The following is a 14,869-nucleotide window of genomic DNA, read 5'->3' as shown; positions in this document are numbered from 1 at the left end:
TGTAACACTTGACTGTGTGCTCTTTAATTTTGAAGAAGAATATGGAGGCAGTCAGATCTACAGGAGGACACAGGCTGCTGTTAAAACAACCTGCAAAAACAACAATAGGAGAAAAAAAACTGTCCTCAGTATTTGGCATGGAGGCCAGAGTCAAGGTGTGTGTTTATTCGCCTGCTCACTGGATGATGCTCAGGCTCCTCTGGGTCCATGTGTTTGATGGAGTGTGTGTGTTTCTGTGAGGTTTAAGGATCGCTGCCTGTCCTTGAGTCAAGCAGTGAGGACCTTGTCTGCCTCGACGATGTCAGCTCACTGATTCATGCAGTGACTCTGCCACTGACCCGTAGGATGACTCTCAGAGGGGGTGTGGAGACAGGTTGCATCCATCACACCAAGAGCTGCGCAGATGTGCACAAACACACAATCACAAACAGACACTAGATATGCTTACAACAACACAGAGAGCCTATAGTCACGCCATGTTAGCCACAGCTGTGCTTTGAGCTAAATGCTACTGTCAACATGCTAACAAGCTCATAGAATGATTTTAGCCCGCTGATGTTTGCAGGCGTATGGTTACATCTTTGTCTAAGCTCGCCACAGTGCTTAGATTTACAAATTAGCACCAAACGCAAAGAACTGTTAAGGTTGGTAGAAGAAGAAAAAATGACACCAAATAAAGGACATTAGCATTTTTGCAAAACATCACAAACATCCTCAGGGGAACTTGAATGTCTATCTGATTTAATGTCAGTCAAAAACAGTCATTTCCATTTTAATATGCCAGACTAAATCACCAAAGAGGATTCATTATGTGGACACCATGAATGTCTGTACAAGATGTGTCAATTTATCTCATATATGAAGTATTTCACTGAATCTGGGAAACTTTTGACCGACTGCTGGTGTCAGACAAAATGAGAGGATAACCAAAGCTAGTAAGATTACACCAATTTTTCATGTCAATCCATCTGACAGTTGTTGAGATATTTCAGTCTACATCAAAGAAATGAACTGACTCAGGGACCAATTAACCAACACTGCAAATCCCCAGATCTGCTTGCACAGTTAAAAATCTTAAATATTCAACAGAGTAAAAGGCGCAAGAAGAGAGATTCGCATCATGCCACCGTAATAAAATACATCCAGAAGACACATAGAGACACAGAAACTAATGTTGTTTGAGTTTGTCCTATAAACGGCTCATTATTTCAGAACAACTCTCTACTCATGTTAGTTTTCCTGATCTCTCTGTTCCTCTCATGGGCTCTATTCCAGTGAGACGCTGAGGTTTGCTGCTTTGTTGTTGTGGTCATGGTGAGTTGCTGCTGGTTGACAGTGCGAGGATGAGTTGCTGCTGAGAAGTGGGTCAGTTTGTGCAGCAGGCTGCACAGCAGCCTCTCTGTGCCTGAGTTTTGTCTCCCAGCGAAAGGAAAGATCATCCCAGATTTCAGCCAGATCCTTCAGATATGGGATCTGTAAACAGAGCATTTTTCAGGTCTGTTGAAAATTGAGGGACTTATCCACCCTGAGGGTTAGGAGATGAGACAGAATCTCTGGGGGTTTTGCTGCTGTTTGTGTGATCATGTGTGAAAATATGCGAGTGTTGTGCATGTGTGCAAAGAATTTGTCTGCCATCATTTAAATTTAGCTTAAATCCCATTTCATCCTGTTTGATCCTATTGATGCCAACGCATTGAAACAGTCAGATATGGCGTTCAAGGGACTGTTTGCTAAATCCAAGTTGCTAGAAAGAGACTTAAAGCAAAGCCTCCAGCAGAGAGAGCGAGAGAAAGAGGCGACTTTTGGGTCTTTTATCTGTTTGATTCGCCCTCAGAACACTGTCCGTTAAGCACAAAACAACCCCTATATTATTAATATGTTTGGCTCTGCTTTCCTCTGCTGCCAACATCTGAGTGCATTTTAACATGATGCTACCTGCTGATGATATTTTGTCACTTCATCTGAAAAACTAACAAACAAGAGTTTAGCACCACAGGCTTCTGGCACTTGTGGCAGTTTGGGTTTGAAACCAAAAAACTTTCTTCTTTCCTTCTTGTTTAACAGTATTTTCCTCAAACTGGGGAGTATTCCGACCATTTGCTGCTAATTAGAAGGAAGCAGAGCTGTGTTCCAGATCTAATGCCAGGTGCTCTTTGACTGTCTCCATGTTGAAAACGTCGCGTGGGAGAAATGACCGGTTGCCTGAAGGAATGTTAAAACACAAATGATTCATCTTATATTCGTGCAAGGAGTACCAAAATGATTTTAATTCATATCCAATAAAATGCCGAGCCTATGCAATCATGCATCAACAAATACCTGATCAAACACATAATCTGACTTAGATATTCAATGATTCATCCACTTCTGCTCACATTTCAAAGGTGTGGTGCATGGCTTCCAGGTATAACGTGATTGTTGAGGAGCTCAGTCTGTGTTTTTTGTAAATTCATTGTGTTTGTCAAAATGGAGCAGACGGTGTCAGTGCTGCAAAGAGAGCAGAGGAGATGCAAGATGCATGAATTTAGCTGACGTGAGAAGCTCCCTCATATGGCCCAGCATCCCAGTTCTCCAACAGATAGATGAATTAGTGAAATGACAAATTATCTTAAATATCTCAAAGCGATCTGTGTTCCTGTGGTGGGGTTCACCAGCTGTATTTTACTGTTGTGCTGTGATACGTTTCAAATCTCCACAGCTTTCTCTACAATATCACTTAAACTGCAGGAGACCTAATTCACAGCAGTGTGGATGTAGTTTTAATGAGCTTAGGAGATGATAGGAGATGGACTCTCTTCTTTCTTTCTGTCTCACATCTTGTGTTTTGTTCCTCATCATGCCTTTGTTCTTTCCTTTTTTCTATATTTGCTGCTCTTCCCTGTGTTGTGCCTTGCAAGTTTACTGTGTTTTGACTGCTTCTGTTTCCTCTGCCTTGTCTTGCAGGTGTCTGGTGCACTGACCCTGCCTGCAACAGGCGAGGAGTCAGAGGACCAGGGCCATGATTGGCTCTCCTGGCCCTGGTGGGCGTGCCTTAGTGCCGTGGCCGAGGGTGTGGCGGTGGGTCCTGGCTGCTTCACTGGCAGCTGCGGTAACTTTGACGCTGCCGGGAAGCAGCCAGGCCTGCCCGCCACGGTGCGAGTGCTCGGCCCAGCTGAGGTCGGTGTCGTGCCAGCGGCGGAGGCTCACCAACATCCCGGAGGGCATCCCCACTGAGACACAGCTCCTGGACCTCAGCAAGAACCGGCTCCGCTGGGTGCAGACGGGTGACCTGACACCGTACCCACGGCTGGAGGAAGTGGACCTCAGTGAGAACCTCATCGCCACATTAGAGCCGAATGCCTTCTCAACCCTCCAGAGTCTTAAAGTGCTGAAGTTAAGGGGCAACCAGCTGAAGTTAGTGCCCATGGGGGCTTTTGCCAAGCTGGGCAATCTGACCAGCCTGGACCTGAGCGAGAACAAGATGGTGATTTTACTGGACTACACCTTCCAGGACCTGAGGAGTCTGAAACACCTGGAGGTGGGAGACAACGACCTGGTTTATATTTCCCACAAGGTAAGCTCTGCAGCATCTGTATCTCAGCTGCTTTTACTAATGAAAAACTGGATGGAAGAACGTTTGCTTCATTTAATAAATCCTCCTTAGAAAGATTTCTTTCATTGCAATGAAATATGTTATGTGGTTTTGCATAGACATCAACAAAGCAGCTGTTTGTCCTGGTTTAGCTGAGAAATATGTAGGTTAACATTTTTGGGAATACTACTCACTGAATATAAAAACACAGCTAGCAGCCAGTTAACTAAACCCCTGGACATCCCTCGCACCCCAAACAGCCAGAAAAACACGCAACTTAAAGTTCTGTTTGTCACTTGAGGCCCTGAACTACAAGTTTGGAGAAGCCAAATACACCTCCACAGTTTTCTTTTTGTCTTGAAAAAATAATAGAATATTTAAAGTTGAAATTGTGTTTTACTTTTAACGATTTACAATTTCAAATGGCAGCACATGTATTCAAAAAGAGCAGGTTTTGCTGACAAAATCTATCATTTACATTCTTGTGACTTACAGTACACTGAGTTTGTTTATTTCATTGCCCAAAAACTGAAGTGTTACAATAAACAGATGAGGTTTTATGAGTTATGTGTGAGATGGTTACTTGGTTGGATGCAGTGATTTTGTGGAGTTCCCTCTGGTTGGCTGGCAACCTCATGGTGACAGAGCCAGGTTTGTTGTTTCTTCTTGTCTATGTGAAGTGAGCTAACCAGCAACTGCTGCTGTAGACTTCTATTTAAATGATGAACTATTCCTATAACAAAGAACTGCTGTCTATTTATTGTGGAAGACAAGAAAAGAAAGCCAAAACGTCACCAATAAACACACATTCATTTAATCATTTGTGTTTTGTGAGCATGCACAGTATGTCTGCATGTTTTTTAGTTATTGTAGGAGTCTGAGACCACTTCTCTTGGCCACTCAGACTCCTAGTGTTTCTTAACAGAGACAAAATGTTGATTTAAGACATGAACTTGCTTATATCATTCTAATGGACCACTCTGTTTTTGTCACCAGTTAGGTGTGAACATACCCTCTTTCTTCTGTCTGCTTCTCTTAACATCACAATTAAAGCTCCCCTGCTGGTCATCTTGCATGTATGTAGATCAAATTAAAGTAGTGTCATCATGTCTTTCTGCTCCCCAGGCCTTCTCAGGGCTGATGGGGCTGGAGGATCTCACAATAGCACGCTGCAACCTGACATCCATCTCTGGCCAGACGCTGTCCTACCTCCGCAGCCTGGTCACTCTTCGCCTTCATCACCTCAGCATCACTGCCCTGGAGGACCAGAACTTCCGCAAGCTGTCCAACCTGCGGGGTCTGGATATCGATCACTGGCCGTACCTGGAGTACATCTCCCCTCTGAGTTTTCAGGGCCTGGACCTCCACTGGCTCTCAATCACCAACACCAACATCACCTCCGTCCCCTCGGCCTCCTTCAAGAACCTGGTGCACCTCACGCACCTCAACCTGTCCTACAATCCCATCACCACACTGGAGCCTTGGGCTTTCAAGGACCTGCTGAGGCTGAAGGAGCTCATGATGGTGAGCACCGGGTTGGTGACGGTGGAGCCCCACGCCCTCGGAGGTCTCCGACAGATCCGGGTCCTCAACTTCTCATCCAACGACCTGCAGACTCTGGAAGAGGGCTCCTTCCACTCTGTCAACAGCCTGGAGACCCTCAGAGTGGACGGGAACCCCCTGCTGTGTGACTGCCGTCTGTTGTGGATCCTGCAGAGACGCAAGACCCTCAACTTTGACGGCAGAGTGCCGGTGTGTGCGGGGCCGGTGGAGGTGCAGGGGGTCAGCCTCAGCACCTTCACCGATTCTGCACTCTTCGATCACTTCACATGCCAAAAACCTAAGATACGCAACCGTAAGATGCAGCAGGTAATGAGGATGATTTAGCTTTAAAACATTTCCTGATTTGATTAATAAAGTCGCTAAGAGTTGTAAAAAGAATTGTGTAATTTTGCCAGATTTTGCTGTGTTTTCTTAGTCCATGCACCCCTTTCGTCCAGGTAATCGCTCGTGAAGGCCAGCCAGTGAGTTTTCTGTGTCGAGCTGAAGGGGAACCCGCACCTGCTATCGTCTGGATTTCCCCACAGAGAAGACGAATCACGTCCAAGACTTCAGGGCGCATCACTGTTCTCCCCAGTGGCACCCTGGAGATCCGCTACGCCCAGCTTACTGACAGTGGAACGTACATCTGCATCGCCAGTAACGCTGGAGGCAATGACACCTACTTCGCCACGCTCACCGTGCGCGGACAGCCACTCGATGCCGCCTCAGCCTTCTTTCTCAACCGCTCGCTGTACAGCGGCGAGTTCTTCAACGACACAAATCTGAATAGCACACGCGTTTTCCTCAAGTTCACCTTGGACCTGACCACCATCTTGGTCTCCACGGCAATGGGTTGCATCACCTTCCTGGGGGTCGTCCTCTTCTGTTTCCTGCTGCTGTTCGTGTGGAGCCGGGGACGCGGCCAACGCAAGAACAACTTCACAGTGGAGTACTCTTTCCGGAAATCTGAACCCGCCACCGGAGGCTCTTCAGGAGGGACCAGGAAGTTCAACATGAAGATGATATGAAACAACGCAGCCAGGGGTCCCTCGGGGGAGGCATGAGCACGTCCCAAAAACGTGTTTGACGCACACAAACGCACACAGCCACTGACTCGCAAAGAAGTATGAATTTAAGTTCCTGTCTATGGCTCTAGTCTAAATTGAACGGCCACATAAAAACCAGAGCCAAGACTCAATTTGGTTTGATTTGTGAAAGACAAACAAAATGACCCTGATCTCTCTGCCTCTCAGTGTTTTTATTCAGCTTGTGGCTTCAAACCATGTTTGATACTGTAAGGAACAGCAGTGTTGAAAGAGCTCTTTGTCATTCATGCTTGATAAGAAGAGAGTTAAGATTTATAGGAGTTAAGTTGTAAATTGGCATGATTACTGAGCTGTGGAGCGCTGGTAGTCCTGTCTCTCGGTTATATTAATGAGAAAATGAAAAAGATTTGCTTTTTCATTTAAATTTCCCTTTACTGTACTCCGTGCAGTAAGGGATTTGAAAAGAAACATAATACAGAGAGACCTGGCTACGAGCCATTTATAGAGTTTGTAGCTATGCTCGTCTAAAGTCTGCCTTGTTAAGAATTATGCATGTAGATTTGCAGTTGAGAGTTAAGTTGTAAATTCGCATCACTGAATAAAACATGGTTTTCAAAGACAGTTGAATATGTTTTCTATAGAACATATATATAATATAATAATATACAGCCACTGTGGATTATGTTGGGTCAAATGCTTCATTAACATCACCATACGCCATTTGCTTTAATGAAATTAAAGCTTAATGGATGCATAGAATAAGATCTGGTGAGAATCAGTGGGTTTGGATCACATTAATGACAAATGGACAAAAGAAACAGAATTCGGCCTTTTTCCTTCTTTGTGAGATTCTGCGACAACATAAAGCTGTGTGAGTTTGGGACGAGCGCACTGGCCGAGAGCTGCCGCGGCCGCCTGTGGCCCGGAGGGTTTGGTTAGGAAGTCAAGCCCACCGGACACAGGCTGCCACGGTAACCATAGCAACCAACACAAGAGAGAGCAACCGGTCCAGGCCGGCGGCCGCAGGAGGGGAGCAGGGGAGGGAGGACGTAAGTCGCCGTGACCTCTGCTTTCTCTCCTCCTACATCACCATGCCCATTCACGCTCTTTGAGCTGCGTGTGAAGGTCGACCCGCCGGCCTCATCCTGCCCTCTGCTGTGTTGGTGGTCGCCTGACCTCACCAACGCTGCCCGGGGGGAGCAGCCTGGAGAGTCAGGGTCATGCTTGGAGGCAGACAGAGGACACACGGTCCCACAAGTACATGATCACATACAACACTCAACATCCCAGTAGTGGAAGACACACAGCAGCAGCAGCAGCAGCAGCACGTGTACAGCACCTTTTCTCAGGAAAAGTGCAACTAGCCTGCAGAGTGGTTACACATGTTCACTCTGTTCAAATGTAACATTCCAGCAATACTGTATGTAGAGCCATAAAGCCAAAATTCATTCTCCCAGAGAGAACTGATGTAAATTTGTGCGTGAAGAAACAAAGCCATAGTTTGTGTAGTGTAGATGTTTTTTTATACAGTAGCGTGTGCATGATTCAGTTATATAATTATCGCCACTGCCATCTTACAAGCTGTCGTGATGATCACAAGACCATCTGCTGTCACTGTGCTTCACCTCATTACACACAGACACACAAACACCACAGAGAAAAGAGGTAAAACCACATCAAGGTTGTTCGGACCGATAGGAGCAACAGTCACAGTTACACATGAATAAACACGTGAACCTGTGTGCGACGTTGACTGCTCTCTGTCTGTCTCTGAGACGGCTGGTGTGTGAATGTCTCTGCCCCCCTAGCCCAGTGCATCCCCCCTCCTCACCCCTTACACCCCCCACACACACCCCCCACTGGGTCCTCCTTTGGGAGGGGTCCCTGGCTGGAGACCGAGGATTCAAAATGTAAATGAAGTCGTGTTAACCCTACCCACGCCATGTGCATCGCATAGTGGAGAGTAGTACTGTGGTTTTAAAAACAGAAAAAAAAAAATATAACGAGAAAAACTTTCTTTGAGGTGTTCTGTTGATTCAGTTGTTGTTCTCTGTGACCTTTTGGCTGTTTACCGTTTTACAGCTCCTCATCCTCCATGTGGGACTGTTCTGTTCTCAACACCTCATGAAGCACGCCGGGGTGTGTGTGTTCACATCTCAGTGTGTACAGAAGCTGGAGGCAGACAGCAACATGTCGATCAAGATGCAATCTTAAGCAATGGTTCATGCAAGGAGTGAGAAAGAAAGAAATATTTGCCGAATTGATTGTTTTGTTCACCCAGCAGATGCTTCCCACCAGCAGCTTTGCACATCAGAACGGCGATTGTTGACCTGTAGGTTAAAGGGAAAGTAAAAGAAATCAAATATGTTTGATTTAATCCCACCAAAACACACAGTGGTGCACAAACAGCATAAGGCTATATAAGTTTGACTGGGTTAGAAAAAAATCTTAGCTTGAGCTGTGGTGGGAAAAGACATTTTACTTAGAAAAAGTTGTAATGCTACAGAGTAAAAGTAATCTGTACAAATAAAAGTTCTGCATTTAAAATCTTATTTTAGTAAAAAAAAAAATTACAAAGCACTGATTGCATCATAAAGAACATAAAGTCAAAATACACATGATGCAGGTTAGCTCAATTGAGGGTGATAAATATGATATAATTGGATTGTAATTATTGATTCAGTAGTGTATATCACTTTAATGGTACATCTGGACTTAAAATGATTTTTTTTGCTATATACTTCTGAATAGCTTAATCTCTAATACATAACATAATTGATAACCAAAGCACAATGTTCTACAAATTTCAAATAATGTTCTTTTTTTGTTCCTATAATGTTTTTCTTAAAGGCTGGCTAAAGTTTCCTTAAAGACTTTACTGTCAAAATGTTCTTAAAAAATTCCCCAACGTCCTTCCTTTGTTATCATGTAACATTGTGGGAACATTTAAAATGAATGTTCCATAATGTGTTACCATGACAACATCCCGAAAACATACTAGAAATATCGCAGGCTAAATGTTCTGCCCTTGTTAATATTTTATTTATTAAAACACAGTCTGTCTTCTGAGGCCTCGATAACATTTTTGAAGACATTTTTTGAATGTTGGTTTGAGAACCTTCTTCTTTTGTTGTCATGAAACATAATCTGACAACCTTGACAACATTCTCCAGAACATTCTCTCAATGCTCCAATTAAAATGTTCTTATTTAAAGTTTAACCTTACACATCGTTTTGAATGAGAAATATCTTTAATACGTTCTTTCACAGTCAGTACAAGATGTTTTCTTTACAACACTACAAGAACTTGTAATGAAATGCTAGTGTTGTGGAAACATCCCCTGCTATCTGGGGATGTTTTAAAATGAATGTATACTTGCCTTCAAAATATAGTGGAGTAAAAGCACAAAGTAGTATAACATGGAAATACCTAAGTAAAGTATATCAAAATTGTACTTCAGCACAGTATTTGAGGTAATATACATTCCACCGCTGAACATTAAAAGCATTTCAGGAGTTTGCAAAAAGACAGCTCCTCATTTTAGGTCATACTGTAAATAAATAAATGTTTTTGAACTTCTGATCTAAAGCACCACCTACAACACTTTACATAACCAGTTTATGTTTTGGAGATAGTTTTCCCCAGGTAAGAGAAAACCTCAGACTCTCAAAACTTTTGCAAAATAAATCCAACATACTCCCTTTTTGTCCCTTTGTAAGGGATGATGAAAGCACAGCTTCTGTGTCAGGATGAATAACTGAACAGCTTTTAAAGATTCATGAGGCCGAATGAGAATAGATGAACAAATTGGCCTGGTTTTTAACACAGACTTCAACAGCGTCTGCAGCCATTTTGGTTCCCGTGGTGTTGAGAACAGGACGCTGCCTTCATGGACATCTCCTCTCCCAGAGTCGACCCTTCTGTGTTTCCGTTCCCCCTGTTTCTCAGTGGAAACTAGGCTTAGAAGACAGTGAGACTGTCTGTAGTGTTTGTCGATGGTGTTATTGCGTAAACATCATACACAAATGTAGGCGTAGATGAGGATGTGTTTCATTTTAGTACCTTCTTCTTCTTCTCCTCCCCTCTTTGCCGTCCTCCTCCCCCCTCTTCCTCTCCCTCCTTGTCTTCTTTGCATTTCCAACCCTCGTTGTCCCTGTTCACAGTATTAGGCTGGAATATGGTTGTGTGGTAGTAGACACGTGTTCTGTGTGGTTGGTGTTGTCGTGTTATGGTTGTGTTGCTCCTCATGATGACATCTAACACGGAGCAGTGATTGGAACAGTGGAGATAAGAGATGAAAGGGGTGACCCAGGTTCCCTGAAAAAAAAACAAAACACTGGTTCCCATTTCACACCCTACCCATTCCTGAAAAGAACAAAACATATCTGGAACTTTCCCGCTCTGCACAGTGTCGCTCTGGGATCTTTCTCTGGATATAGAAACCAATGGACTGGACTGGATGTATTTTGTCTTGATGATATCTTGTCACACTTTAACAAATGCAGAAAAGGGGTTGGGATGTTGACTAAAAGCTTACAGTCACTCTCTGCTCACTGAGGTACAATGAGTCATCTTCACACTGTTCATTCATCGAAAAGTGACATTTCAGAACTGGTCACGGTTGGAAACAAGCGCCTGTAACTATTCACTAAGTCTTTGAAAGATGGAGGAGCTAATTTTGCTTCAAGCTAAAAAAAAAAAGAAAAAATCTGTCCAACTGAATTTTGCTTCATTTTCAGAGCGTTTAGGAGTATGTTAAGCATTATAAGTGACATCTCTGGCAGTTGCCAAGCAATTCTTCAGCAGCTCTCCTCCAGTGCACACAGCTTTGCAGCCAAGCCACTTCACTTCACTGACAGACTCTCTGTGTTTGTAGATACCAGTGGAGGCGAGCTTGATTCATCTCCTCTGCCATGTTTCTGGAGAAAGTAGGCTGAGCGATCCCCCGCTCCCTCCTCTGGTTTGTCCTTGCCTGGGGTTGCTGTAGTGTAGTCTAGACGCCCCATTTACAGCAGCAGCAGCAGCAGCAGCAGCAGCAGCAGCAGCAGCAGCAGCAGCAGCCGCCTCACAGTTAGGATGCTTTCCACTGGGAAACTCTTCAAAGACGCAGACCAAAATAAGAAAAACCCTAAGATGCCATAATCATTGCGTCATTAGCAGCCAAGCCTGAAATATTCAGCTTATTTTGGGGTTTCTAACACTGTTTCCATTCTATTTCTTAATTAAGAAGGCTTTGCTTTCACCCCTCAGAGCTGTTTTCTCAATGTCTTGGACAAGAAAGAATAATTTCAGTCCCACCTTTAAGGCTGCATTTTTCATGGACTTTGTCTTCGTTCTTTTCGGATTCAGTATTAGCGCCGACTAAATCATCTCTCACTCCACATCCCACAGCTGCTGCGGTTCTGATTGGATTAGACTTGAGTTGAATTTTCAGAGCTGAGACCAGCAGTAATGGGATGATGGAGAAGTGAGCTCGGCTGATTGGGTGATTACTTGGCTTATTAGTCCCATTTTCATAAGAGGCCTCTCAGAACAGAGTGTCATACAAATACTGGAGTCTGGATTCAGTGGGTTTCCAGACAGAAATATGGCATGTGGAGGTTTTCCTCGATTGGCCAAAGAGATGTTGTCGTTGCTGGCTGGACATTCAGGTAGAACTGGGCTTGTAGCAGAGCTTTGCTGAAAGATTGTTTAAAGCACCTTGCATAAAGAGCTGCTTCATCTTAACCTTAACCAGACGATTACCAGCCCCTCTTCTATGTGACAATAGTGACCCCCAGTGGTCAGTAGGTGGAACAGCAACAAACATACTGCTGATGCTGATGTACCAGTAATGTACAGGATGGTAAATTCAAACCAACAGCTCTGGGCCTCTTAACAGTGAAACGCTGAAGAGAGAAAATTGACTGTTAGCTTCATAAGTCAGTGTTTCACTGATTTCCTTATAGCCATAGCGTGACCTCCTCTCTGCGCTGGGTGTGAGGGGCTGCTGTTTGCTTTCTGACACCTGCAAAGTTATCAGGAGTGGCCTCCATCTGATCAAAATCGACACCTGGTTTTCTGGGACTCAGTCTGTAGATTTAACACGTTCTGATGGCCCCTGCCAGCTTCACTAAGACATGACAAACTAAAAAAAAAAAAACAAACGCAGCATCATTCTTTCTCTCTATATGACCGAGTGCTGATCAGCAAATGATTGGTTTACTCTCTAGAGACAAATAATTTTTTAAAAAGTGGCTTTTTGTTCTCGTGGTCTTAGAAGGTTAAATCTATGCATGCCTTTTGTATACAGTGATTGGTCTTGCCAGACGTGTACGGAGAGCCATGGGTGCCATTGTTGCTGGCCATGGGACTGGTTGAAACAAAGTGCAAGTGTTAAAACGTGATGTGAAGAATATCTAAATAAGCGTGCATCTTACATAGGAAACATTTGTTTACTCGGGATGATTGTACTTTCACACATATCTATCCACAAACAGACGACCTGCTCAGATGTATAAGCTGTAGATAAAGCGATTGATATTCCAAGCAGGATGGTGGGACTGATCAATGCTGTATGGGGATAGGATTATTAATGGCATACTTTCATTGATCTATCTTGAACCTTGTCACTCTCCCAGAATCCCTCTGGAGGAGTAGGAGGAGGCATACGGAGCTCTTACAGACCTGGTTGGCACTCATTCCTGGGTTTCCACATTACCTTTTCATGACAATTTCCTCTTTTAAGAACGAGATGGTGCCAATTTTTTTACTTTTATCCTCCAGGTCTGAGCCAATATTACGCTCTCCCGCCTCTCCCACTCTTCAGAGGAAGCTTGATGTAGCTCTGTGTTTGTTGGAGTCCTCTAATAGAAAAAAAAGCAAATACTAAAAAAAAAAAATATCAAGGGTAATTCTTAGATTTGGCTGGTGTAAACTCATCCTCTCCTCTCCTTTTCTGTCTCTTATTCTCCTCCTGTCTGCTTCTCTCTCTCTTTCTTTCTCTTCATCAACCTGGCACCGACCTCGTTAAGCGTTTTAGAACAGTTTTCTTTGATCGCTCTCAGTTTTTGCACTAATGCATATTTGCTCCTCTTTGACATGGTCATTACTGACTTCTGAAACCTGGGAATGGGTGCTGAGGGCTCCAATTAAATGCAGAGCTGATTAAAAAAAAGAATAGTAGTTCAACTTGTTACTTTGAATGGTGACAAACTATCAGTCATCAGTGCACATGACTGGCTCATCAAAGAGACTGTTACACGATAAATACCAAATTTGGACTTTTTGATCCTGTCTGACCGCGACTGGATTTTTAACATGTATATTTTGTGGCGTAGCGTGTGGATCCTTGGATGCAAAGAGCAGAAACTGTACATATTAGATCTCTTAGCCATTTCATGTCATCAGATCTGTAGACCTCCTTGCCATGTCTGACAGAGGAAAATGACTGTTGAACTGTAAATAGTGTAGGTATAATAGCATAGGATTTAACTGCTGCTTCTTTCCTCCAGGGATCGCCCATGTTTTGTTCAGTCCCATGGCTGCTTGGTCTCAAAGGGAAGGAAAAGACAATAATGTACTTGTCTATAGAAACACTTATGAGTTCTTTTTTTATTTCAATGTATGTTTTATATACTGTCTGTCTTGTAAATGAACTCCTTTTTCGTCATAAAAGCATGATGTGACTCTGTCAAATGAGTCCTGTGTCTTTTCTTGTCTCATCTACAGTGAGCTGCAAACACACAAGCTACACAAAACGACAGACGTATGTAGACTAAAGCATCACATACATGATTGTTGAGCACCCTACCCCAGAACTAGAAGCACTAATATGCTGCTGTAACAGCCTCCACTCTTCAATCAGGGCTTTTGTCAGATTTAGTCCTCCTGCAGGGAATCTCCTCCTCAGCTAGAAGAGCATCGCTGAGGATGTTGCTGGACTTTAATTATGGAGATCCAAAGTGTTTACTATTAAATTTTTAAAAATATATGCTTTGTAAAATAAGTGATCATACAGAAGAAATTGCAAATTTCATCAACTCACCTACAGAACATTTTTTTTATCCAATTCCACACGTTTTAGTTTCAAAATATTCTTTTTTTCAACGTCTGTTTTTTATTTTGCAGCTTCCTCTTTCCCACAGACCGTTTTATGTCATTATGTTGCTTTTCATCACAAAGTCTTTGTCCTGTTAAGTGATTAGCTGTCCCTTCAGAGTGGATAAATGGACAATCAATGCTATACTTGCTTGTGTCTCATTTGTGCTGGTTCACAATCAAAGACTCTGTCATGAAAAATGATATTATGAAATAAATGTTCTAATATATTTAGTTAGATGGGGTTAAGGTCAGGGTTATATGCAGATCTGCTGAGCTGATTTTATGGCCTTTGCCTTGTAAACAAGGACCATTATTCACAAACGTTGCTACAAGGTTGTTAGGGTGCTATTTCCTAATGTATTAGATGCCAGTTCCTCCCACCTAATAACATAGGTTGGAAACTTTATAGGCTCATTTAGGTAATTTTAGACTCTCTGTGTTTAAATGTACCTCTTTCTGAACAACTAATGAATAAATACATTTAAAAATAGATTTTTTTCACCTGAACTTTGTTTTTTTGCGCTCTGCAGAAGGCTTTGGAACATGATTTGGGAAATAAAGATACAGAAAAACATAGATGGACTTCTATCTGCATTGAGATGTGAATACTTGAAGCCCTAAAATTAT

The 14,869-nt window shown here is 43.2% G+C and overlaps 1 protein-coding gene across 1 annotated transcript in view; it reads left to right on the top strand.

Annotated features, from left to right (window-relative positions):
- LOC111572309 (leucine-rich repeat and immunoglobulin-like domain-containing nogo receptor-interacting protein 3) overlaps positions 1 to 13,837 on the top strand; it is a 74,440-nt gene extending 60,603 nt beyond the window's left edge. The window contains exons 2-4 of the mRNA XM_023275915.3: positions 2,944 to 3,553; positions 4,697 to 5,440; positions 5,572 to 13,837. Coding sequence (XP_023131683.1) covers positions 2,999 to 3,553; positions 4,697 to 5,440; positions 5,572 to 6,141 — 1,869 coding nt within the window. The 5' untranslated portion in view covers positions 2,944 to 2,998 and the 3' untranslated portion in view covers positions 6,142 to 13,837. The remainder of the gene's footprint in view (positions 1 to 2,943; positions 3,554 to 4,696; positions 5,441 to 5,571) is intronic.
- The last annotated feature ends 1,032 nt before the right edge of the window (positions 13,838 to 14,869 follow it).

The sequence above is a fragment of the Amphiprion ocellaris genome, chromosome 10 (genome assembly GCF_022539595.1).
Source record: "Amphiprion ocellaris isolate individual 3 ecotype Okinawa chromosome 10, ASM2253959v1, whole genome shotgun sequence".
NCBI lineage: Eukaryota > Metazoa > Chordata > Actinopteri > Pomacentridae > Amphiprion > Amphiprion ocellaris.
The sequence above is the reverse complement of the archived record's forward strand: the minus strand, read 5'-3'. Positions and strand labels throughout refer to the sequence as shown.